This window comes from Rhea pennata, chromosome 8 (genome assembly GCF_028389875.1).
Source record: "Rhea pennata isolate bPtePen1 chromosome 8, bPtePen1.pri, whole genome shotgun sequence".
Lineage (NCBI taxonomy): Eukaryota > Metazoa > Chordata > Aves > Rheiformes > Rheidae > Rhea > Rhea pennata.
Window position 1 is genome coordinate 19,080,692 of NC_084670.1, and position 24,151 is coordinate 19,104,842.

The window sequence follows — 24,151 nt, forward strand, 5'->3', positions numbered from 1 at the left end:
AGCATCATACACTAAGAAACACTTTTGACGAGCATGCTTGTTTCTAATGGCTTTTTGTGCAAGTGCTGAAATATAACTGAGCTGTCAGCGTAGGATGAATATTTACGACTTTGTGGATAAATTGAGGAACAATTTAGTTCTTTCCAGTATCACAAAAATCAATCAAAATATTTCAAGTTTTCTCTAAAAGCAAACTAATACTTCTGCGTACTTGCTTTTTTAGTTTGTGTGGTGTTGGCTGATTCAGCTTTCTTCAGGAAGAACTATTATCTCTTACAGTGCTGCAAAATATACTTGCTTAGTTTTAATATAGAATTGCTTGGCCAAGTGGTTCGTTCTTGTATTTTCATCATTTTAATCTTCTGTCTGTGAAATAATATTCACAGGTGCAGAATCATGAAGGGTTTTTTGTTGATTCATTTTTTTTTTAATGCTGGTAAAAACAATACACTTTAAATGTAATTGATTGCTTATCTTTATGCTATATGTAGTGAATGTTTTAGAGGCTGCTAGTCAACAGTTACTCTGGTATTTACATTTCTCTCTCTGAAATAGATTTTCATATTTGTTATTTTCTATCAAAGAAATTTTAGTGGTTTTTTTCTGTAAAGGCTTTCTCCTGAGAAAAGGCCTTCTCTACTATAAGAATGTACTCTCATGCCAATGTCATATAATTTTCAGTATTAAAAATCATCTGTATTTATCATACCTTTTGTATTGCATTTTTCTGCTTTGTGCAGATTTTCATGCTGTCTTTTTAAACACTTATAAATAAAGTACATATGGCTTACTCTGAAATAATGAAAATTTTGCATAAGATAACAGCTGTCAAGACAGCAGGGAAACTCCTCCTTGCTGATTTTATGGCTTTCCTGCGTGCTAATATATTGAGAGACAACTGTGTTGATTTTGCTGCTTAGCATGTGGCAACTGTTTTTTTTTCTTTTGTTTTTAGTCATCGATGTCTGTTGCTTAAACATGGCTAATGTTTTGAAGAGTCTTAGCTCCATTTGCATGACTAGCTTACACTGAAGTACACTGCATCTTTAGGTTGTGAGTACATAAGTACTATAATGTAGTGTTAGGAAGATTGTGTCCACCATTTAAAAATACATATTCTAGGACTTTTCTCATTATGGGGCTGGAACAATGCAAGGATGTGAATGGCAACTCTGTGAAGTGCTTTCAGGTTTCTTCTCCTTATTTCTTCTGAATATAGCCATAAAGACTTTTTCTAAATATTTTGAGATGCAGCTTTTCTCCTTAGCACTGTAATAAAACTATTTAATGTATTTTATTAAATATATTCATAAAACCAAGAATTAAAAATAACAGAATGATTTTGAAACAATCAGTTACGTAACAATTAAGTCATTACTAGTAAAGGACCTCAAGAAGATTAAAAAAAAATCTTTTCTGCATGTTATTGGAATAAATAATCTAGAGTTCAGGTAATTTTATCACAGATCTTACTAGTATATGGTACTATTCTGCTTATGACTAATCACAAAGATTTAAAGTATTATAAAGTTTCACCAAGACTGCTGAGTAGGCAACAAAACCCACAATGCTATCCCTTAGATAATTTTACATTGCAGTAATCTTGGAGACAGGAAATATTTTATTGGGTTGTTTACCTTCCATTCACAGAATGGCTGTATGATATATTAGTCTTTTGACCAACTACTTCAGTTAAAAAAAGTGGTAGTTTTTATTCTGGATATGCCTTTATTTGTAGTGATGTTTTTCTTTCTTTTTTTTTGCAGCATAAACCATGTAGAAATGAGTGTCATCTTGCATTTTATATATGGAGGTATTCTGGACTTTCCAGACAAAGTTGATGTTGGGTATATGTCAAGTTTTAATTATTTTGAAATGCAGTTTATACCTGTTCTGTATTTTCTCAGTTAAGAGTCAAAAGCAAACTTATTCATCTAGTATAAATACAAAGACGTCAGATGTGGTGATCATTATAGCTAAGCATACTTGAGGAAATTCTAATAAAGCTGTTCAAGAAATCTTGTTTATTCAGCAGCTACTGGAAAAGGTGGGCCAGCAATTTTTGGAATATTATATGAGAAAAGTAGCACCCAATGTAACTGTTAACTTTTTTTTTTCTGCTATAGTTTCTAATCCTATTTTTAAGTTGCTAGTCTACAATAATTCTAAACTAATGAAATAAATTCTGAAATGTATAATTACTCCCTGAAATAATTTATATATCAGCTATTGAACTTTGCCACTAAATAATAAAACCCTACAATTTCTGAATTTTAGAAACTGTTGGTTAAAACTTATCTAAAATTAAAATATAGTATTGTTTATAATATGCCTCAATGTCAACATTTAAAACAGTAACTGATACAGAAAATAATTTTATGCTATTGATTAGTGTACAAAATTAATAGCTTGTTCACCGTGGTTGTTTTAGTATTTGAAAGGGATGTAATTCTCAGATACTATGTCATCACTGAGATTTTATGTAACCCTTGAAAAGAAGAACTATGAAAAGCCAAAACTGCCGGTGCAAGTATTTTTTTCTCTGGCTAACATTAAATAAACTGAGCATTTTTCAAGAAGTTGTTGAGGCTTTCATATAGGCTGGAGTTCGTGGTTAGGGAGATTATTTTTAGGTTAATACATGTCCCCATTCGAAGATTATTCTTTGGAGTGTTTCGTATTTGGTTATCAGTTTATTTCCTGCAGAAACACCTGATTGAATGGAGAAGTGAAATTAGTGTGCAAATTGTCTTGTAAGCAAAATGTATATATCAAAATGATTTCTTTTTTGATTCCTCTTGTTACTGCTTTTTCTTTAGTCGCATATTGGGCATTGCAGATATGTATGGGCTAGATGGGCTTAAAGAAGTAGCTATCTACATTTTGAAAAGAGATTACTGCAATTTTTTCCAAAAGGTATGTCTAGATCTGTCACTTCTCATGCTATTTTGTTAGCCAAAGGGAAGAATTTCAATCTCATTACGTAACAGATCACATTGGGATAGTTAACAGCTGTGTGGCCGACAGCAGACCCTGTTCTTCTGTGTGGATATTTTAAATTCACTGAGACCACTGATAAGTCTGTGGTACCATCCACTTATTTATGGAAACCTGTCATCCACACCTGCTGAAAAGCAGTATTCCATTGCATCAATTATTAAATTACATGGCATATTATTTAACACATTCCAATGTATACATTTAACTTGTTCTTAACTGGAGTAGGAATATGGAAATACTGTATACTTGCATATCAGATTTCATGTGCATAAATTTTTAAAATACTTTTGTTCAACTTAAGGGAGTTTAAGAATAAACAACTGTTTAAAGTTGAGCATTTTCTTGTAATAGGTTCATTAGGTTAAATGCTATATTTTTGACCTGTATGGAGGCAGATGACTTTCCTGTTCTGCACAAAAGCAGACAAACTTAAATACTGTGATAACTATCAGTTCTTCTGACTGAATTGAAGATATTGTACTTCTGTACAGTTTGTGTAAGTAAGAATGTACAATAATTGTGATAATTTTTGAACTACTGTAGCCTGTTCCTGGAAAGCAGCAACCTGTGCTAGAATGTATGGCTATTGCTCATTCATTGGGAGTGGAAAACCTATATGCTGCCTGTATGAAGTAAGTAAAATAAAATATACTGTGGTTTGTCTTCCATTTCTCTGTTCACTGATGAAATTAATTTATCGTGAGAGATTGAATTTATTAAATTTTCATGTTTTAAACAATTTTCCTCATAATATTTTATAGGGATCACTTAATGTTAACAAGTGAAGATGAAAAATTGTTTCATCTATTTCTTACCTGAAAAAGACACCTTTTCTTTTTCTTCCCTCAATAGATGGGTACAAAAACATTTTGTGAAGTGTTTGTCTGAGAGAAGCTTTGCCAGTTTACCTGATGAACTTCAGAACAACTGTCTTGTTATGTTGATTCAGTCTTTAGTAAGTAGTATACGGTGTGTTTCATATAAAAATATGAATATATAAATTTTTGCTTATTTAGCTCTGCAAAGTAATTTAGGAGATAATAAATACAGTATTAAATTTGTAATGCATTAATTATATAAAGATCTCATTAAAATAACAATTTAAGAACAAAATTTGATGTGCAGATGTAGTTGCTATGCTTCATGGAACACAGTCTACTGAAAATCATGCACAAGTCCAACATAATAATACACAAGAAGTTTATGAAATACAGCTGTGCCATTGCAGCACAGAATCATCTATTCATACACAGAGGAATAGCAAAGTGCTGTTATCAATTCTTACATTAGATGGTGGGGCACCAAACTGCAGTATTTATGACTCCCTTTTCCTCTTAGTCTATACTCTAATTCAGAAATGTACTTTTTTTTCTAGACTTAAGGTGATCACTGGCTATCAGTGATCACAAGCCACCTATTTACAGGCACCTAGTCTTTCAAAATAAAGTAACAGTATACTATGCATATGATCTTCTACTGTACATATGACAATGTTGAAATGGTTCTTCAAAGCTTAGCATTCACTCTGTGAAATATATTTATTGTTTCAATTTCGATCTGTCTGAACTTACCTTTTTCCAAATTGTATTTGTGTTTAAGATCGCCATCTGAGCTGACTCAAAGCAACTGCTTTGAACTTGACTCATTAACAGAAAATTCAGTCCAGTACTTAGTCTATAAATGCACTGAACTCTATTAGAAATATGAAGAGTAGGTAGAGGAGCTAAAGGTAAACCTGTAGAGCTGCTGCCAAGCATTACTAAGTATTACTGTAATGTGGATTGGCATACATGAAGTTTAGTCTAGCTAGCTCAGGCAACGTTTATATGAAGACAGGATGATTTCAACTCTAGCACACACTAGACAACTAAGTATGTGAGGTCTCCAGAGGGCTTGTATAGCTCACACCAAAGTCTTCGTTCCCATGTCTTTGTTACTGTTGTTCTCCAAGCTAATTAGCTTGGGTACAGCTACCCGTGCTGCCAGACATCTCTAGTTCAAGAGACGTGCTCTCAGATGATTCTGGCTAAGAACTGCCCCTTGCTGCAAGAGTTGCAAAGGCTTCTGGGCGCCTTCTTGGAAGACATGGCAAGAGAGTGCTTACACCATCAAGTGCTGGTCAGCTGCGAGTGGCTGCTACTCCATATTTAGGTGACAGCCTGAGAACTGAGATATTTCAGAGTTACATGGTTGTAGCAGGGTTGCTCCAGGGTATCCAGAGTTATAAATAAATTGTCCTTCTACCAGGATAAATAACTTCGCTTGCATTAGTGAGGTTTGCAATATACTAATACAAGACTGTAGCTATAGCTGTTACTACAATAGGGGTATTTTGCCATCATACTAGATTAGTACAGTGAATTGTTCTACTATATATATGGATATACACAGCTTTGTAGTCATATATATATATGTGTGTGTGTGTGTATGTCATAAATAGTTTAAATACTACAGTACTTTCAATTAAATTTCTTGTAGATCAGTCCATCTGATCTGTGGGTTTTCATGGTTACACCACAACCCATTGTCAGAATAGCTCACAGCGTACTGAAGATGCAGCTCTAGTATCCCCTCCAGTCACCCAGTGACAGCATTAGGACAGCATAAAGTTAAAGCCAAGCCACTTGGCATCTCTTCCCCTCTACGCTTATTATAATATGTCAAGATACATTTTACTAATTTAAGGTTAGTGGAAAGGTTTTAGAATTGCAAATTAAAAAAAAAAAAGTGTATCATAAACCTCTTCTGACCACAGAACAGTTCTGTTGACTGAACAGTTAATTCTGAGCTCTTGTGGTACCCAGTCCAAAAATTTGTGGAACTCCCTGTGTAGTTTTTTCAACTCAAATCTGCAAAAAAGCTTAAAACTTTTGAGGGAGAAAGAAGAACAGGTCCAATATTCATTTTACAGGGGACACTGTATGTTTTAAAATCCTGTTTTTGAGTCCTCTGCTTTAGAACTTTTTAACAGTTTACACCCAGATAAATAGTATGACCCTACCAATCCCTTTATTTATCAATCTTGGAAATATAAAAATTAGTTACTGTGGGGCAACTCTTTAGAGGAAGAAAAAATGCAAAGAAAAGGATATTGCTGGTGGGAGACTCTTTGGGAAGCCTCAGTGATGAGCATAGAAACATTAAAATGGGAGTGCAGCTTAATCACCATTCAGGTACTTTTCAGGATTCCCAACTAGATCTAGGGAAATTACCATGTTTTTAGGAAAACAGAGTAGACTCCAGTTTAAAATGGAGCTAGGTAAAGAATTGTAACAGAAGTTAAATTCAGTTAGAGCCTCTCCTGCAAAGTGTTGATTTAATCAGAAGTTCATGAAGGCATTTTATATTTCACTGGAAGTGTCTAATGGGAATAAATGCTTATTGCCTTGTGAGCAAGGGCTGAATCCTAGACAACTCAAAAAGCTTGTAATTGAGTCCAATGGGAGCAGCAAGATCAAACCATAAGCACGTATGTGATCCTTAATTTACCTTATATGCATAAAATCAAATTGCTTTTGCTCAGTTTGCTGAATAAAATAATAAAAATATAGTTGAGCAATGGCTGGCCAGACTGTATATGTTCACTACAATATGTATTTAAAAAATTCATACTGATTTCTACTTTGCATGGGTCAATATAAAATCTGAATTTACAGTGAGCTTTTTTGTGTCAAATGTTTGAGTTGTTGCTTTTTCCAGCATTACAGATCTCATTGCATAGTTTATCAGTGACCTACTGGGTCGTGTTAAATAAAGCTTTTAATCCATTTTACTTGTGAACAATGATAAATTGCAAATTCATTTCATGTACTACCCATAGTGTTGCTCAGGTACTTTGCTGATGAGGTGATGCCAATACTTAGGTAAGTACAGAGGTACTAAAGGCACAGAATAGGGAGTAGGTATCAGGGAATCTGTTTGCTTGTTTTTAAACTATGAACATAACTATTATTTCTTAGAGAAGCATTAGAAAATGCAGAGGGTGAGTTCAGTTAAAACTCCAGTGCCTAACAATTGCTTTATCTGAGAGGACAAATATTTGATGTTTGACTCCTTTAACACAAGCAAAAGGATTCACGTATATAAAAATTCTTCAGTATTTATGTATCCTGAATGCTAAGCAGCCATCTGTACTCACCTGAAACTTTTACTTCCCATTTTGTAAAAGTTACTGTATTTTTCCGTGACATAAAAGGATCTTCTCCATTCACTTTCTCCAGTTCTGATTTGCCTTATTGTGTTCAGAATTACAATACGTAGTGACGCATAGTTGAAAAATACAATAAAAGCTACTGAGAACTTTATTGCCCATCTTCAGCAGGCAAAACAGAAGTGCTAGATTTTCAGGTTTTCTTTAGCTTTTAACCCTTAAGGTAGGTATGATGTCTTGAGTTATAAAAATCCAAATTTATTTAAATAAGGTTTTGATATTTGTGTAAGTGCTTAATAACTGAACAGAACCTGTTCTATAAGCAGCAATTCTTTAGGTGGTTATTCCACAACAGGCTAATTTCTGTTTTTATTTTCAGAACCATACGAATGCTCCTTTGCTTTTGATGGAAAGTGATCGGCTGATCAGTAGTCTTCCTCAAGTGAAATGGACTGAGACAGCTTTTGCCTTGGCATCTAGGCTACAAGAAGAATGCATAACGTTTATTGTGGCAAACTTCCTACATATAGTACAAAGTGAAGGCTTCTATATTTTGTTGCAGGTAAAAAAAATTCTCAAGTTATTGTATGTTAATGCAATAATAATACCTGTATAAAAATTGTATAAAATTTAAATTGTATTTACACTTTGAATAGTTCTGGCTGTTAAATAATCAGAATGATTTTTTTGTTTTAAAGTATGTTTATATGGAAAATTAATATAGAATTGGGCCATTTTTATAAGCGTTATTTTAAAGTAAATTAAGGGTTAATACTGCATTCATGTATATGCCTAAATTATATAGAAGTTCCAGTGAATTTAGTAGGACAATTTCTGGGTCACAAAGAGATAAATAGGTACATAAACTTCCAACAATTTTCTATAACAGTGGGTCCCCCCACATGACAGCATATACCTGTAGGAATTATTATGATTATTAGCAGCATGCTCGAACTGCCAGTGATTTTTGCTGAGAGATGCAAGAATGCGACAATGTTGTAGGTCCTAGTTAGAACTTATCTACTCATCTACCAGGTCCATTTTGCCCATGAAAGCTTTTATTTTTTTTTTTTTTTAATATTAACAAATTTAAAAAATTAAATATGAAGATGTTAAAACATTTTGGATTTCGTCGTGTGTGGCCGCAAATTCTTCACAGGCTGTATGTTCCTAAAATTTGGGTTAACCAGAGGTCTCAAGATTCTTGCAGAGATCTCGAGGGGGAAGGAGTATGGAATAGGTACACAGGAAAATGTTCAGCTTTTGGCATGCCTTTCACACTGACGTGATAACCGACCCTTTCTGTTCTGCATACAAAGTACACTCTTGTTTTAAATGGCTGCCTTTTGTTGTTTCCTCAGGCACAGGCAATGAGCAGCGAACCTGACCTTCTAGAACTAATTTTTAATGCAATTGAAAGAAATATTAATACTGAAAACAGCTGCTTGCTTCTTGTAGCTGTGGATATGTTGTTGAACTCCACAAATGTGAAGGAGATGGTAGGTTTTATAACGCACAGTGCTTGTAGGAAAAAAGTATTCTGATACTGTTTTGTGTAAGGGTTCAAATCAGATGACGCAGTTTGAGCTCAGGCAATTAGATGAACACAGAAAGACACTAGCCTCAGTCCAAAGTCCTGTTGGTGCAGAAAATATGGGTAGTAGTTTACTGGATAATGACTTTTTTATTTTAGTATTGCATTAGTATGTATTGCATGTTAGTGAGAATATGATTCTCATGGGCACCATTACTCTGTTGATCTTTGCTATCATTTTAAGTTTGTGATGCAGGAAGACTTACTAAAATGTTCAATTACCTCCACTGTACTGGGGAAGAGAGCTTATTCTCTGTCTGACTGAATGTATGTCTGGGTTTTTTTCCCATTTTGTAAAAAGCATAGCACACTTGCTTTTGTTTAATATTATATCCTCTGAAATAAGAGGGCTTCTTAATCTGATGCATTTTGTGGACTGGGGGGAGGTGTCTGTCTGTGTGTGTGTGTAACATGGTGTGTATATTCCCACAATTTAAATAATGAATAATAACATTAAAGATGTGCTTGACTGTAATGCTAGGGATAATTCATGAGTAATATGACATACTGATTAAAATCCAGAATGATGCTACCAGCAAAAAATGAAAAATAAATGCAAAATGAATTACTGTGATCTGGTGCTATTGCAGATAGTCTTGGTAAAAGCAATGAAAATTTAATCAGATGCATTATTTTTCCCTAGAGTATTTGACCTTGCTGTGACATAGCTGATAGTAAAGAGCTATTAAGGGTTCATTAAAAAAAAAAAAAAAAAAAAGGGTTGTGTTTTCTATGCTTTAGTATGCCTTGAAATGGTTTGGCTTCAAAGTATTGTAAAAATTACAGGGGTGGACTATGCTTTCAAAAACAGCATCTCTATCTACCAGGCCATCATAAAATATAAGTGATGACATCATTGATCTAGCTTAGAGAATAAGTAGATTCTGAAAGGAATAATGACTGGTTGCTATGACAATATGCCTCTCGCCAGCTGCTGATTTGTTACTTGAACACAGGGTTTTACGTGCAAGATCCAGGCTCTGCGTGATAAGCTCTGGGTCTTCCTGGTTCAGTCTTTTTATGCTGTTCGTCACACAGAAGGCTGGAAGCTGATGAGGCCAGACCATCAAGAAAAAATAGAGGCAGGTATGTGTGGCATCAAAGGGCATTATAGCTATTTAATAATCTGTTTAGTATACAAAATTTAGGCAGTACTGGGGAGTCAGAAAGAAATTATAACAAGGTTTGTAATGCTCTAGGTTTCTGAAGCAGTTTCAGAACTGAAAGCAAAATAGCATGCTTAGTTAGTTTCAGGCATGGAAATCAGCAAATCATTTTCTGTGAATAGATCCCCCCTGTTTTGTTGGGATTTTTTTTTTCTTTTGTTTTTCTGGGAGCGTATGCAATAGCAACCAAAGATATGCAGATTGATTCTATTCTTGTTTTATTGAAAATATTGCAGTAGGACTTATCTGTCTCCTTTTTAAGGAGATAAGCCCTGTGGATGAATTAAATCTGCACAAAGCTGATTATCAGTTCTATGAGTTTTATGAATTTGCTTTCTATCTTTTACTGGTTTTCTATATCATTGCATATATATTGCTTGTCTCTTGCATAATGCTCATCTCGTGGTCTGTGAGTAAATGCAGATGGCTTGACTTCGCAGTTGATTGGTATTGTGATACTGTGTATGCTACTGCAGAGAGCCCCTAAGGAGCGGCATAGTGTTCTCTAAAAATGTACTTCAGCTTCCAACAGAAAGGAGTTTTTGTTCTGAACGTTTCTTTGTTTTGAAGTACACAAGTATTCTGAGGGTGCGGAACTGATGATGGAGTTAGGTTTATGGCTGAGTATTAGCTTTTATAGTACAGTGTTACAGGAGAAAAAATGTGTTGAAGACTTCTGTGTAACCAAATCACTTTTGATTCAAAGAAAAGGTAAACACTTGAATGTCCTTTTTGTTAAAGACATTAGCATCTAGAATATTACAGTAATAGAATTGTTGATGCTTAGAGATTAAAATTTTAATCTAGAATTACATGTTGAGAGAAAGACACAGTGTCAGTCTTTATAAGCATGATTTATGGGTGTAGCCAAGCGAGTTCTCCTTGCTGCTTTATAGAACAGGCTTATGATTTCTTCCTAGATTATAAAGAACTTTAGAAGCTGAGGAGGTGGCTTCAGAAACAATCTCTCTCTCTTTTTTATTATTTTTTTAATATATATATTTGCATCCTTGTTCTAAATTATGTTTAGGCCCTTTTACACAGGGCTTTCAATGCTAAATAAATAAATAAAACTGAGGTGTGCCATTAGTTGTCTGAACTCCATCTTGCCAGAAACTGTTTTTATCTTTTACACTGTAACTCGGAGCTGTGACACATTTTATTTGTAAACAGACAGACTTGAATGTTTGTATGAATTATCAGTTTTTAATTATAGATGAAGCAATTATGCAATACTGTCAGACTAATTTTAATCTTCAGGTGAAATCTGTCTGGGATAATTTAAATCAACTTTAATTTTACAGATTTCTGGTGGTGGCTTACTCTTTAAGGATTTAGCCTGTATAGAATTAGCACACTATAAAGGAGAAGGAAAAATGCCACAAAAGATGACATAATATTGTGGGTTTTTCATTCACAACATTTTTTGTGTTTTCCTAGACATAAGTTTATATAGGTTTTGTCTAATATATTAGTGTGTATTAATGTGCAGAGTCATTGCTGGAAAAAGCATTAGGTCCCTGTGGTGCCATTTTCAGCATACCTTTTCTTTTGTGATTTTTACAGATTTGTATAAAATTTAGTATCTTAAATGAGAATTCAGCAGAATTTTCATCTTATTGTTATACGTGGATATGTTTTTTCTATGTATAAATATGTACATAGAAAATGTAAATATGTTTCTATGTATGTAAGAGTATGAGGGATGAGTGCTTGATTTTTTTTAATCCTTTTTTTGTAAAACCTTTTTTCCAGCTGGAACACTAATACAATCAAAAAAAAGTCCTTAACAATTTGCGGTCTGTACAGTGTCTATAAATATCCTTTTTCTATTCTAGAAGCACAATTGATTTAAAGGCTTTATTGAAATATGCTTCCCTCCCAAAGTAGAACAGTCCCCCAAAAAAAAAAAAATAAAAGCATTCACTGCTCATAGGATAACTCATGACATTAGGCTGTATGCTGACTAAAGAGATATTGCCATATACTGCTATGAGATACTTTGGCTTTAGAACTTCTGCAAACTTTGAAAGTCTCTTTTTTTGGTATATTTTTGTTCATATTTTCAAAGATCTCAGTTCACTGCAAGCCTTTAATGAGCTAAGCTTGGAGATACAAGTGTGTCATATCATGCAGAAGGGGAAACAGAAGAGTTAAACAACTTGCCTGTGGCCACATGAACATAAAAACATACTTCTCCGCTTAACATTTGCTATGTCAGCAAAATTAGCCTTCCTAGAGTAATTACACAGCCTAAAGAATTGCTTTCTCATTTCAGAACATGCTAATTGAGTAGGCTGGACTGTTTTCTGTCTCTCCTTCCTCTCCTGCACAACAGTAAAGAAAATGCTTTTTTCCCTTTTACAGCGGCTTTTGACAAGGGTGATAATCGAAGACTTAGCAAAAAACCTGTATTCACTAGTTCTCAGGTAAACATTTACATCCAAATATTAAAAATACTCAAAAGCTTGTAAACCTAATATCAGATTAAAAAGTAAATAATTAAAATAAATTTATCACATATTAATTAATAGAATTTACTTTTGAAATTTTATATTTTCCTTGCAAACTAGTGTTTCATCAAAATCTGTAATGTCCATTACTGGAAATCCATTTAGGACTCATCCTATGCTCTACTACATTTTCAAATGGATAAGCTCAAATAAAAGATAGGAATTTGTGTTCAGAAACTCACATTCCCCTGTTGCTACGTAATGAAACTGATCTCTGTTTCCCAAAGCAAATGATTTGCTGCTGAGCTAATGAATCTCTGGTATTGTCACAAGCCATCACAGCACAGTCTACGACACTCCCTGCCCTGAAATAATACATTTTAGTGCTATCACTCTTAATAATGAGATTCTCACTTGAAATTACATAACTACTTGGTAGAAAAACAGTATAGGTTTTATATGATTTGATGCTACGGGATGGATACAATGTAATTATTTTTGGTATCACAAAGATTCCATTTCATTCATTTAATTCTCCGTATTCCAGAAAATATCTTTATCTGAGAGACAGAGAATGAACTACAGTTGCTTAATGGATACTCTGTTAGTAATAGTTAAAAACTTCCTGTATCACACGTGTTTTGAATTAAATTTTGGTTTTATGTTCATAATAATTCAGTCTTTGTTTCTCTTTGGAATATGTGCATATATACTCAAAAGTTTCCTTCAGCAGACACTATTCACATAAATAACACAGAAAAATCTGTCCAATGTAAAATTGAGATTTTGCCTAGATATTTTCATATCCTCTGTGTAGAGCACTATTTCGCAAGAGATGTACTGGGCACTGCAGTTCATTTCTGATACATTTCGATCTTTGAAAGCCAGTAGTCTGAGCCGGAAATATATATATAAATTTTATGTTCAATCTTGTTGGTTTAGATTCATGTACTACTAAAATAGTAGCTGTGTTTCAGAAATGAAAGATCATGGATGGTTTTAGTGGAATAAATCTCTTCTGGGTTTTTTGTTTTTGTTTTCTCCTAGCTAAACAAATCCGCAGGTGAATCAGTTGGTATAAAGAATACATCCTGGACAGAACAAGGCAGGAAAGATTGCTGGGGAAATACTTCCACTAATCAGGATAAAATGAAATCTGACGGATTAGGAGCATCTGGACATACATCAAGCACCAACAGAAACACCACTAATAAAGCTTCAAAGAATGAGGATGTAAAGGGAAAAGATGGCAAAAAAACAGTTTCCAAAATTACTAAAGATTCAAAACCTGGAGAAAAAGTTGCTTCACCAAAGGCTAGAGCTGTTATAAAGCCAAAAATAGAAAATAATGGAAATGTAAAAGCTGAAAGCATGCTTACCAAGCAAGACGTTGAAAAGACCTCATCTGCAAGTGGACAGAAAAATTCAGGAAGTGGCAAAGGACTAAAGAACCAAGAAGGAAAAACTGCAGGTGCTAGACCTAAAATGCTGACTGGAACCTCAAGTGCGCAGATCAAATCAAAGCCATTGAAAAAAAACACAGGAAAGGAATCTCCTTCCTCTTTAACTGGGGCAGGAACTTCCAGCAAATCAACAAATTCAAACATAGATATCCAGCCTGCCAGTGAGCAGACAGAAGAACCCAAAGAGCATAAATTGGTGGAAGAAGAAAAAATATATACTGGTAATTTAAAATTAAAAGTCATAATTCCCTTCTAACTTGTCACAGGCTGGTCATACATTGAGAAACAGCCTAGGGAGTTAAAAAAAATAAAATCTAGACTGTTTGTATCCACATGTTCCTATGTAAATAAATATTAACTTCAGATAAGACTATTAAATTTCTCCTCTGTTAATAAATTTTATTTTATGATGTTTTAAAGAAGTCTATCATCAACTAGCTGCCATGTAAAATGGTAAAGTTTTCCAGGTTTAGAATCTACACTGTTTTCAATAGCTCAGTTTCATAGATTAGAATTTTTTCAGTATTTGTATGGTATGCATTTTCCCCTTTAATTAACTCTGAATTTACTTTACTATAGTGAAAACAAAGTTGTCTTTGAAGACATCAAATGGACTTACCAGCAAAAAAAAAAAGACTGAGCTTGAGACTAATGCTGCAGCAAGCAGGTTTGTTACAACTCAATGAGCTACTTTATATATATAATGTATGTGAAGGGCTTTTTCAGTTAAGCTATTAAACTTACTACTGGTCAATGTATTCTTTTTAACCTAAGAATACATAAAACAGTTTTCTGTTGCATGTTACTAGCAAAAGATAGCTATTGAAAGCACGGCTGTAAAGATAAAACTGCTTTTGCCTTTGTGTTGGATTGTTGTATAGTAATCATTCCAACGTTGTTACAGGTTATTCAGAACTCTGTATAATCATTAACAGTCCAGTAAGCAAAGTGTTGTAAAATTGTCACCTCTGGAATAGCTTAGATTGAATTACAAAAACACCAGACAAGAGGACAGCTGAAACCCTGTGAAACTGGTTATTTTCATATATATACATAAACACATATATGTATATTTTTTATTTTCAAAAAGAGAAAAGTCACTATGAATCTTAGGTTGCATTTTCCATGTTTTTGTTACATATTTGTGTATATTAAAATACATATATTATTTGTTTAAATATCATAAAACATTTATAGATCTTAAGCCTATAAATAATGCATATAATTTATTTCCAGTGTGGCAAAAAAATCAACTGTAAAAGTGTGTAATGAACAAAATGTACAAGCAGCTCTGAAGAGAAAAGGCACTATGAGTAGCAATTCTGCAATTCAGCAGAAGGCACAGAACACACCTACCAATTCTCCCCAAAACCAAGGTAAAGTTTCATTGTGACAATGAAACAGTCCTCCTTTGTTATGTAAAGCTTTATGCTATTTTTTTTAGCACAAATATTTGGCAAAATCTTCTGAACAATTGTTTATTTTCCATATTTCATTTCTGTTGACAGCCCTAAACTGTAAAATGTAAATGAATATGAGGCAACTCCACAATAAGTAAACAAGCAGAAAAATCCACCAATTGGCAGTGAAGGCCATCTCTCTAATCTCCTTTGCAGTCTTTTATTTTGCTGATACATTGCACTTCTGCACTTGGAGCCACCCTAGAGTTCAACAGTAATTCTGTAGATGAAACATTTATAATATGCATCAAAGATCCACAGTGCACACTGCTTGAATGAAATACTTCTAAATAATCTGTTGTAATTTTTTTTTGTAATTATAAAACTGGTGGAATCCAAGTTCAAAGTAATTTTTGTTTTACATAACTAGCTTCCTAAATAAACAGTTAAGAAAATCTTTTGTATGATTTAAATGCTTCCATTTGATTTTTACTGTTACAGAGAAGGTAGTTGCAATTAACTGTAAATAATAAACTTAGATGTGTAATCTAAACAAATAATTTAAATCAAAATTAATGCAAAATGTTAAGGATGGAACCCTTTTTAATCCCATTTTGACCGATAGGGGGGAAATGTTCAAGTTATACTATCTTAAATGTATTATGATATATAAAACACAGGTCCTGCGAATTTGTGGTCATTAAAGATCTTGCAGCACTTTCTAACAGAGCAAGAATATTAATTCTGGTGTTCTAATCATATTGTAACTAATAAAATTATATTCTGCCTACTTTCATTTCCTCGGCAATATAAATTGAGTACAGTGCTCATCACTTCCTGTGTTAAACCACTGTGCAGTGTTTTTATGCACTATTAGTTGCTGCTTTCTACCTCAGTGATGACTCCCTCAGTGACAGGTGAAGTAATTCCTTTACATATAGTCTGTAAAATGCATTAGTTTCAAACATGGCATATAAATGCAAGGTGGTATTTTGTCCAGTGTTTGTATTTAAGATTTTAATTTTTAATTCTTTAACAAGCCTTAAATCCCTTAGCTGCAAAAGAGGTTAAATAACTATAACTCAAATGACATAAATTCATTCTACATACTTTGACTGAAATGTACAATCTTTACTTTTTTTTCTCTTGTTTGTTAGGATCTCAGGGAGGATCACCAAATTCACTGAAATCAGGAATGTCTCTGAAACAAAATGAAGAAAAATATGTGATACAACATCTGGTTAAGACAACACTTTCAGAAAAACATCCTTCAACTAAAAAAAAGAGTGTTAAACAGATGCAAACACCTGTAGCAAAAGCCACTGCAAAAATAACACCTAAAACTCAGACTCAGTCAAAGCATAGTGAGAATATGAACAATAAAGACCCAAAACTGAAAACAGCTGGGCAATCTGCATTAAAATCACAGTCCTCTGCCCAAAAACATTCAAGAAGTGAATCTCCTGTTGTCCAGAAGACTATGCACAACTCTGAGCACAGAACTTCAGGACAGAAACTGGAAAAACATACGGCTGATGCTGTGGCAGTTCAGCTTCAGGAAAATAATGAATACTGTTCTGCAAAGCAAAATGAGTATTTGAACTCTTTGAAGGAAGACAGCAAAGAAGATATACTCTTGGAATCCTGTCAACATGATAAACAAAAATTATTGAATCCTCCCGACAGTGGGGAATACATATTACAATCTGAATCACCTTCTCCTCTAAATATTGAACAAACTATTCCTAAAACAAATGTTTCAGTCCAAAATGAAATGGAAGCAAAACAAATCTGCGGAGATGCGACTGAAATTGAACAGCTTAAAGATGCAAGGAAAGATGATGATGTTGCTGAATTTCACTGTCTCACAGAGTGTGCTAGTGATGGATACTCAGACTTTTCCAAGGAAACTAATCAAAAGGCAACTGCTTCAGGAGAAAAGATGAAACATTCAGAAGCAGCAGAAGTCTGGGCTGAACAAAGTAATACATTAAACACAGAAATAGGTCTGAACTATGGTGAAAACATTTTACCAAGCTTTTCTAAAAGGATATCCACTAAAAAGAATGAAATATCATCTCAAATTCATATGGAGGGATTTCTGACAGCTGATGATTCATGTGATAGATCAGCCTTGACTGAATACAAATCAGTTGCAGAAGATTTAGATGATGTTTCAAAATGTGCCGCAGAACAAGTAGCAGAAAAATGTTCACCTAATTACACAGAGCCTACAGATGCTACAGAAATGCCAAAAAAACATGAAAATGCAGAAATCATGGACCACTGGAGTACAGGGGCACTTGATCCAAAAGAGAGTCCTGAGTCAGATACTGGCAGTGCTACCACATCCTCTGATGATATAAAACCAAGATCAGAAGATTATGATGCTGGAGGCTCTCAGGATGATGAAGGATCCAATGAAAGAGGGATTTCCAAATGCAGCACTATGTTATGCCATGATTTTCTTGGAAGAAGCAGTAGTGACACAAGTACACCTGAGGAATTAAAAATTTATGACAGCAGCCTAAGAATAGAAGTGAAAATGAAAAAAGAGGGTTCTGATCTATTCCGTGTTAATTCAACAAGCGACGATGAAATACCAAGAAAAAGATCTGAAATCTGGTCACATCAAGAAAGTGCAAAACGGACCAATACTAGAGAAAATGAAAGTTCTACTTTTGGCAATGCCCAGTTTACTCAGGAAACAGACCAAGTTTCTTCTTCTGCTGATGAAACAGAGGATGACAGATCTGAAGCAGAAAATGTTGCAGAAAACTTTCCTCCATCAGATGTTCCTACTCAGCAGTTCCAAGGAATTGATAATTTAGCTTTTGAAGATGCAACAGAAAATAATACTGCAAGACAAGACTTTTCTAAAACTAAAAATTTCAAACGATCCATTTTACTTTCAGTAGATGAATGTGAAGAAATGGGATCAGATGATAGAGCGGAAGCTCGTACATCACGTCAGCATTCAATAGATTCTCTTACTCCTTCAGATGTATTCGACAGTGTTTCTCATGAGCATCACGGAACGACTTTTTATTCAAGATATTCACTGGAAATTGAAGATGGATTCCTGGACTGCAAACAGCATAAGGATAGAGGCAACAGACTGGATAACAGTGAAAGTTCTCTTCTTTGTGACACTGAAATCCTAGGAAAGGAGAATCAAGGTGCTTCAACGGCTGAACAAAACTGTCCAGAGAAGGTATACTGTGCAGCAAGTCTGTGTCCACCAGCAGAAAAGCAAAAAGTAAATACGAAGAATGAAATAGCTAGTGAATTTCAACAGTGCAATAAATTCTTAGACAATGATGCAAAATCTCAAGAACGACCATGTCATCTGGATCTTCTTCACAGAGATGCTAATTCTGATATGCAAAAGAGCAGCTCTGCAAAACCTGTAGAACCCGATAAGAATCAATTACTGACTCAGGAAAGTCAAGTGAGAGACAGTCAACCAGCAACTACTGAATACGCTAATACTGATTTACTTCCAGGTAATGTAAAGAAATAGAAACATTCAGTCATTCAAAAACATATTAATAGGGAAAATATTGGCAGTTTGTCTGGGATTGAATCCTGAAGTAATTTTGGCTGAAAAAATATGTTAATTTTAAATATTTTAAAGTACTTCACTTGGGTACAGAATGCTTGTCTGTTTGAAATATCCATAAATAACCAGCTGTTAATAAGAAACTTGACTACTCCGGGAAAACAGATTTTACATAATATTAAAAGGAAGACTGGACACAGTTGTCTGTAGTTCAGTTGTTTGGGATCCAGTTTAACACTGACAGCATCAGCTTTTGATGGAAACTCAGTATTTGTTTTGTCTGCTTGACAACATAGAGTATGTCTGAATGGGATGTGCAATAATACAGTAATAACCTTAACTAAAGTGCACTGAACTGTTTACTTAACAGCTATATGCATTACTGTTGTAAATTATTTATATATTATATTATACACAAATTGGATCCTTCTTCCACTGAATATAACTGAATATTTGCCATATACATCAGTGGGAGCAGGTTTGAACTCTGATTTAGAGCTTATGAGATGTCTACAATTCTAAATTTTACCAGTAAAGCTAATTTCCTAAAAGAGAGATTATACTTAGAACTAATAATTATATACAGAAAAATTCTACTTGTTTCACATAGTTAGATGATTACCTGTCTAGTTGTTTTGTGTTTTGTCGTTTTTGTATCAGTGATTCAGTTTATTATCCCATCAAAAATATACAATAGCTCTGATTATAACTATTGTGTATTCAAGAGTAATGAAATGCTGACGATGACCTATGTTCAGCTACATCACAGAACAAAAAGACGTTAAAAGCTGTACTATTTTTTTAAGTTTGCTTGCTTTTGCCTGCAGCTGCATGTGCAGTATAGAAATAAGCCTGTGGATAAACTATTTTGTTTTTAATTCTCTTCTAAGCTGACATAGCGTAAGTCACCATTCAGTAATCATTCTCTATTAATTCCCTCCATGCCCCTCCTGGTCTAAATTTAATTTATGTAGTAATTGAGAAATTTCATGTGCATTAAATGTGTACTTACATAGCTTGTCACTTTCTGTATCAGAAACTATAATGGAGGTTTAATGTTAATTACCAGTGATGATTGCTGCTTTAATTTATAAACCATACTTTGTTTTTATATAGGAAATAAATGCCTCAATTTCTGTCAATCTGTATTACACTCCTTCCCCCTCCCCCTTTTTTTAACCTGGTTGGATTGACTTTCCTGAATGAGTTAAATTTTGCTCTACACAGCCCTGAGGGGAAGATCATGTGCAATTTTTACATTGTACAGTATTGTGAATTATTTCAGGAGACATAGATGATTATGACACAATGGCACAAACCTGCATGTATGAACATCGACCTTCAAAAACCCTTTCTCCAATATATGAGATGGATGTTGGAGAAGCAATTGAGCAGAGGATGGATTCGGGAACAGCAGTTCTAGATGTGGATTTTGAAGATCAGCAATTTGCAGAACAGGATTGGACTCTTCTCAGGCAATTATTATCTGAGCAAGACTCAAATATAGGTTTCAAAAACTCTGTTCCTGAAGACCTTAACTTAGCACAATGTCTTATCAATCAGACACTGTTTCTGGCACGAGATGGTTCTAATCCTCAGGGTTCATCACAAGTTGACACTTTCAGTAGGTGGACTGAAATAATGTCTCCACTTGAAGATTCTTCAGCAAGCATTACAGTGGCAAGCTTTTCATCTGAAGACTGTTCTTCCCCACAAGGGGAATGGACAATTCTTGAACTGGAAACCCATCATTAAGATGATCAAATGTTTGCAACTGGACTCCAACCCATTCCCCAAATCTATTTTTGATGCGTTGTTTCCATACAATAATGAAATACTGCATCAGTCAAGAACAAGAAATTCTTGAAACTGAGGCAATCTTTCTGATATAAGGAGGTAAATATGTTAATTTATAACCTAGATTTAATCACAAGTACAATAATTTTTCAAAGCTTAAATGTGTGTCTTTTTCTAAATCAACTTTGAGCATGTATTTTCTAGAGTTGTTAGAAAAAACAGATGACATGAAAGAAAAACCCAGGTTTCTCCTTTCCCTTTTATACTCCTTTCTGCCATTTAATTTTCTCATTGAGCAAGAATTTAAAGATGACTGCACAACTAGTAGAGCTATTCTCCCTTTTTTCTCTGTGTGGTGATTTGATTTTACAACAATAAAGACTTAGAACAGTTGTGTCAAAAGGTGATGTGTGCCAATGCTGCTTTAAATAATAGAAAAGTATACTTGTTTACAGAAAATGTTTAAATATGAATCTGCTTTAGGCTTTATTAATATGAACAGCTTGTTTCATCTGTCTCTTCCAGATTTGATTTTTGTATTTTTGTTTTTTGTTTAGAAGTTTCCAATAAATTTTTTAATTGTCTTTTGTTCAAATCTAAGATTTCAGAGGGTCTGTGCTCTAGGAAGGGCACAGTTTCTTTCTTGGAAATGCACATGTTTAAATGATATTTTTAATGACTTAGTGCATGTATTCAGAGGAGTTGGCAGGATGCTGATCCTGTTCTTAAAACAATGTGTCCAGTATCTCCAAAGGTATATTTCATTCTAAAGTGCTGATAGGAAAAATCTGGTCACTGTTACAGCAAAAGTCTGACCGGTATGAGAAGTCCCTCTGGGCTTCAATTCACTACACTTGTGCTCTTTTGAGACTTAGGCATGGCTAAATTCTCAAGGATTTAGGTTTGTTTATTCTCACAGATGCTTCAATTTTGTAAGGGTAACAGGATTTTTCTATCTTTCCAGCTTCATTGGTACCTTAAGTGTAACCTTTATACGGAGACTAAATGTCAACATAACCATTTTTCTGACTAAGGAGAGTAAAATAGAAATTACTTCTTCACACTGCTCATTCTGCTGTTTCTGGCTATTAAGTTGGGTGTGCTCAGGACTGTGACATGACAGGAGGAGGAGGGAAGTTAGAAAATATTTGTAATTCTTACCAAGTCAAAACTATTCCTTAAACATCAGGGTTGTTTTTTTCCCCACAAAGGTTAGGCCCTCTAAGGAACATGCATTATGGAAATAGTAAATCTTCTTTCATGCAACCACAGAGGAAGTGTTCTGCCTCCTCTTAGTCATTAACAGGTGCAGCACCTTCAAAAGTGGGTGACATATGGCAGCAAAAAGTTACTGACTTTTTTTGTTAAAACTATCTATTTAAGATAAGTGCCCAACTTAAGCTGGCCATAACAACAGATACTATGATCAATTTTGCAAGCTTTTGCACTGTTTTGACAGAGCCCTTAATTTTGTTAGAAACTTCATTTAATTTTGTTCATAGTCAGAAGTTCTCAGCTGTACTGAAATATGAAATTGCCCTGGCGTACAACTAATGAATTTATCACTCATCTTATTTTTGGACTTGACGTAAGAATCTCATGCAAAACATTTACTGAAGAAAGCCACATCATTTATCACATACAGAAGTAAAAATGATACTTTATTTCCTCCAAATTAATGGAGGAGACATGAAGACAGAAAAAAAAAATGAAGGGCTTCCCTCCTCTTTATGTTCAGGAAGAGGAAGGAGTCAGAACCCATGGAAGAAGGATACTCAAGTCTCAGAAGAAAGCCCTTTCCCCTACTCCTTCAGTTTTTAGCAGCATAAGCAGTCTGTGATATTATAATTCAAAATATTTAAAATGTAATACGCTATATTTATACCAGTCTTCATACAGGGGGAGTTAGATGTACCTTTAAAAGTGTAGATTCATCAAAATACTTTTATTTTCAAGTTTAGAAGGAACACAGACAGTGGATAATCTTTCGGATAAATGAAAGAACTCCAGTATTGGTAATAGCTAAAGACAATACTCTAGAGCGATTCTTAAAGAAGGCACAGGAAATAGGCTTATTTCCTCAATTCCAGTGTAGAAGACTAAAGTAAAAGATGTTTAAAATCAAGTTTAATGAACTCCAACATCCTGGCTGATAATATTGAGATGGTAGATATTCATACTTAAACAAAATTAAATAGAAGAAGAAAATAAAAGATCAGTAAGTGATAAAACGAAAAAAAAGATTTTTTCTTTGTTTTATGCATACTTTTGAGTTCTATTTGAATTTACAAGTAACACTGAAAAGTGGCACATGGTGCTCCATGTTTATGTCAGAACAAATACAATCAGCTATAGGATTTTAGTTGTTTTTAATTTACTGATTGTAATATGAAAACTAAACCAGATTCTCACCTCAAGTCCCCGTTGATGTTGTTGTATTTCCTTTAATAGCTTTCCACTAGAGCAAATGATTAGGATTTGGTGTATTGTTCAGTTGATGCCTATGAAATAACAGAATACAGCTTCCCATAGCCACACAGTCTCTGCAGAAGTAGCAGACATAGAGAACACTATTGTTTTAATTTGCATTACTTGAGTGCCTGTGAGCCTTAGGCAGACCAGCATCCCACAGGCTAGACACTGTACAAACACAGAAAAAAAAACAAAGACTTCCCACAGAGTGGTTACAATCCAAGTTAAGACAAAAGATTAAAAAAAAATGATGGAAAAGCAAAATGAGAGAATCAATATTTGTCTAGCTAATAAGCAATGGTTTCAGCACATCATCAGTTTAAATAGTGTCACTTTCTCCATATGCTTTATGGCAAGGAAAAATCAGAGGGTGAGATTTGAAGACTGGATAATGAGGGAGCTTGTAAAGATCTGTATTCTTGACAAGCTCTGTGTGCCATCTTAACTCTGCCCATTTTACTTTGTTTAGTAGTCTTCAGACTACTTCAGAAGGACATACAAGCTCTAAGCAGGTGTGGGTGACTATCTGTTAAATAGTACTGATCATCTGAGGTCTCTGGAGTCCTGGTTATGTCTCCTAACAGTGATTTTTGTGAACGTTTATTAGCCTCTTCTCCAAAATATGAGAGAATGGGCAAAGGTCTCTGAAAAGTTAATATGCAAACAACTAAAGATGGTAGTATGGGAAGTAAGTGAACAGTGAGTAAGAGGTCTTGAATGATCTTTAAGTAAAGACAAGGTACGTACTCCTAATGAAACAGCAAAGGGGAACTGGTGAGGAGATGACATGGTTAAAATAATGTTTAAGAAGGCAGCAGTATTTTGAAAAAGAGCAGTAACATTGCTTTTGTCAAAGCCTTGATTCTGAGAATAGAATGTTGCAGTCAACAGGCGATACTGACAGCGTAAGAGATTCAGCTATGTGAATGGATGAAAGTCTGCATCTTACAAGAGATAAGGAAAGAACCACAACAATTTAGAGGACAGAACTCAAACCTGAGTTGAAGACAATGATCCTGCTTTTGCCTACATTGAAAGACATGTTACTAAAGTGAAGAATAAGGAAAGATGTTTTAAATCTACTGACTTAAAGA

At 34.3% G+C, this 24,151-nt stretch overlaps 1 protein-coding gene across 6 annotated transcripts in view; it reads left to right on the top strand.

Moving 5' to 3' along the window:
- The window catches only part of BTBD8 (BTB domain containing 8), a 44,638-nt gene that overhangs the window by 16,446 nt on the left and 4,041 nt on the right, over positions 1 to 24,151 (top strand). For 4 of the 6 annotated variants that reach the window (XM_062581171.1, XM_062581172.1, XM_062581173.1 and 1 more), the window contains 13 exons: positions 1,767 to 1,847; positions 2,820 to 2,916; positions 3,544 to 3,632; positions 3,853 to 3,955; positions 7,530 to 7,712; positions 8,512 to 8,649; positions 9,701 to 9,830; positions 12,278 to 12,339; positions 13,411 to 14,047; positions 14,406 to 14,493; positions 15,063 to 15,202; positions 16,384 to 18,732; positions 20,074 to 21,080. In XM_062581171.1, coding sequence (XP_062437155.1) covers positions 1,767 to 1,847; positions 2,820 to 2,916; positions 3,544 to 3,632; positions 3,853 to 3,955; positions 7,530 to 7,712; positions 8,512 to 8,649; positions 9,701 to 9,830; positions 12,278 to 12,339; positions 13,411 to 14,047; positions 14,406 to 14,493; positions 15,063 to 15,202; positions 16,384 to 18,732; positions 20,074 to 20,543 — 4,567 coding nt within the window. In that variant the 3' untranslated portion in view covers positions 20,544 to 21,080. Of the gene's footprint in view, positions 1 to 1,766; positions 1,848 to 2,819; positions 2,917 to 3,543; positions 3,633 to 3,852; positions 3,956 to 7,529; positions 7,713 to 8,511; positions 8,650 to 9,700; positions 9,831 to 12,277; positions 12,340 to 13,410; positions 14,048 to 14,405; positions 14,494 to 15,062; positions 15,203 to 16,383; positions 18,733 to 20,073; positions 21,081 to 24,151 lie in introns of those variants that run through there. The other 2 variants (XR_009959070.1, XR_009959069.1) reach the window with 1 other exon arrangement.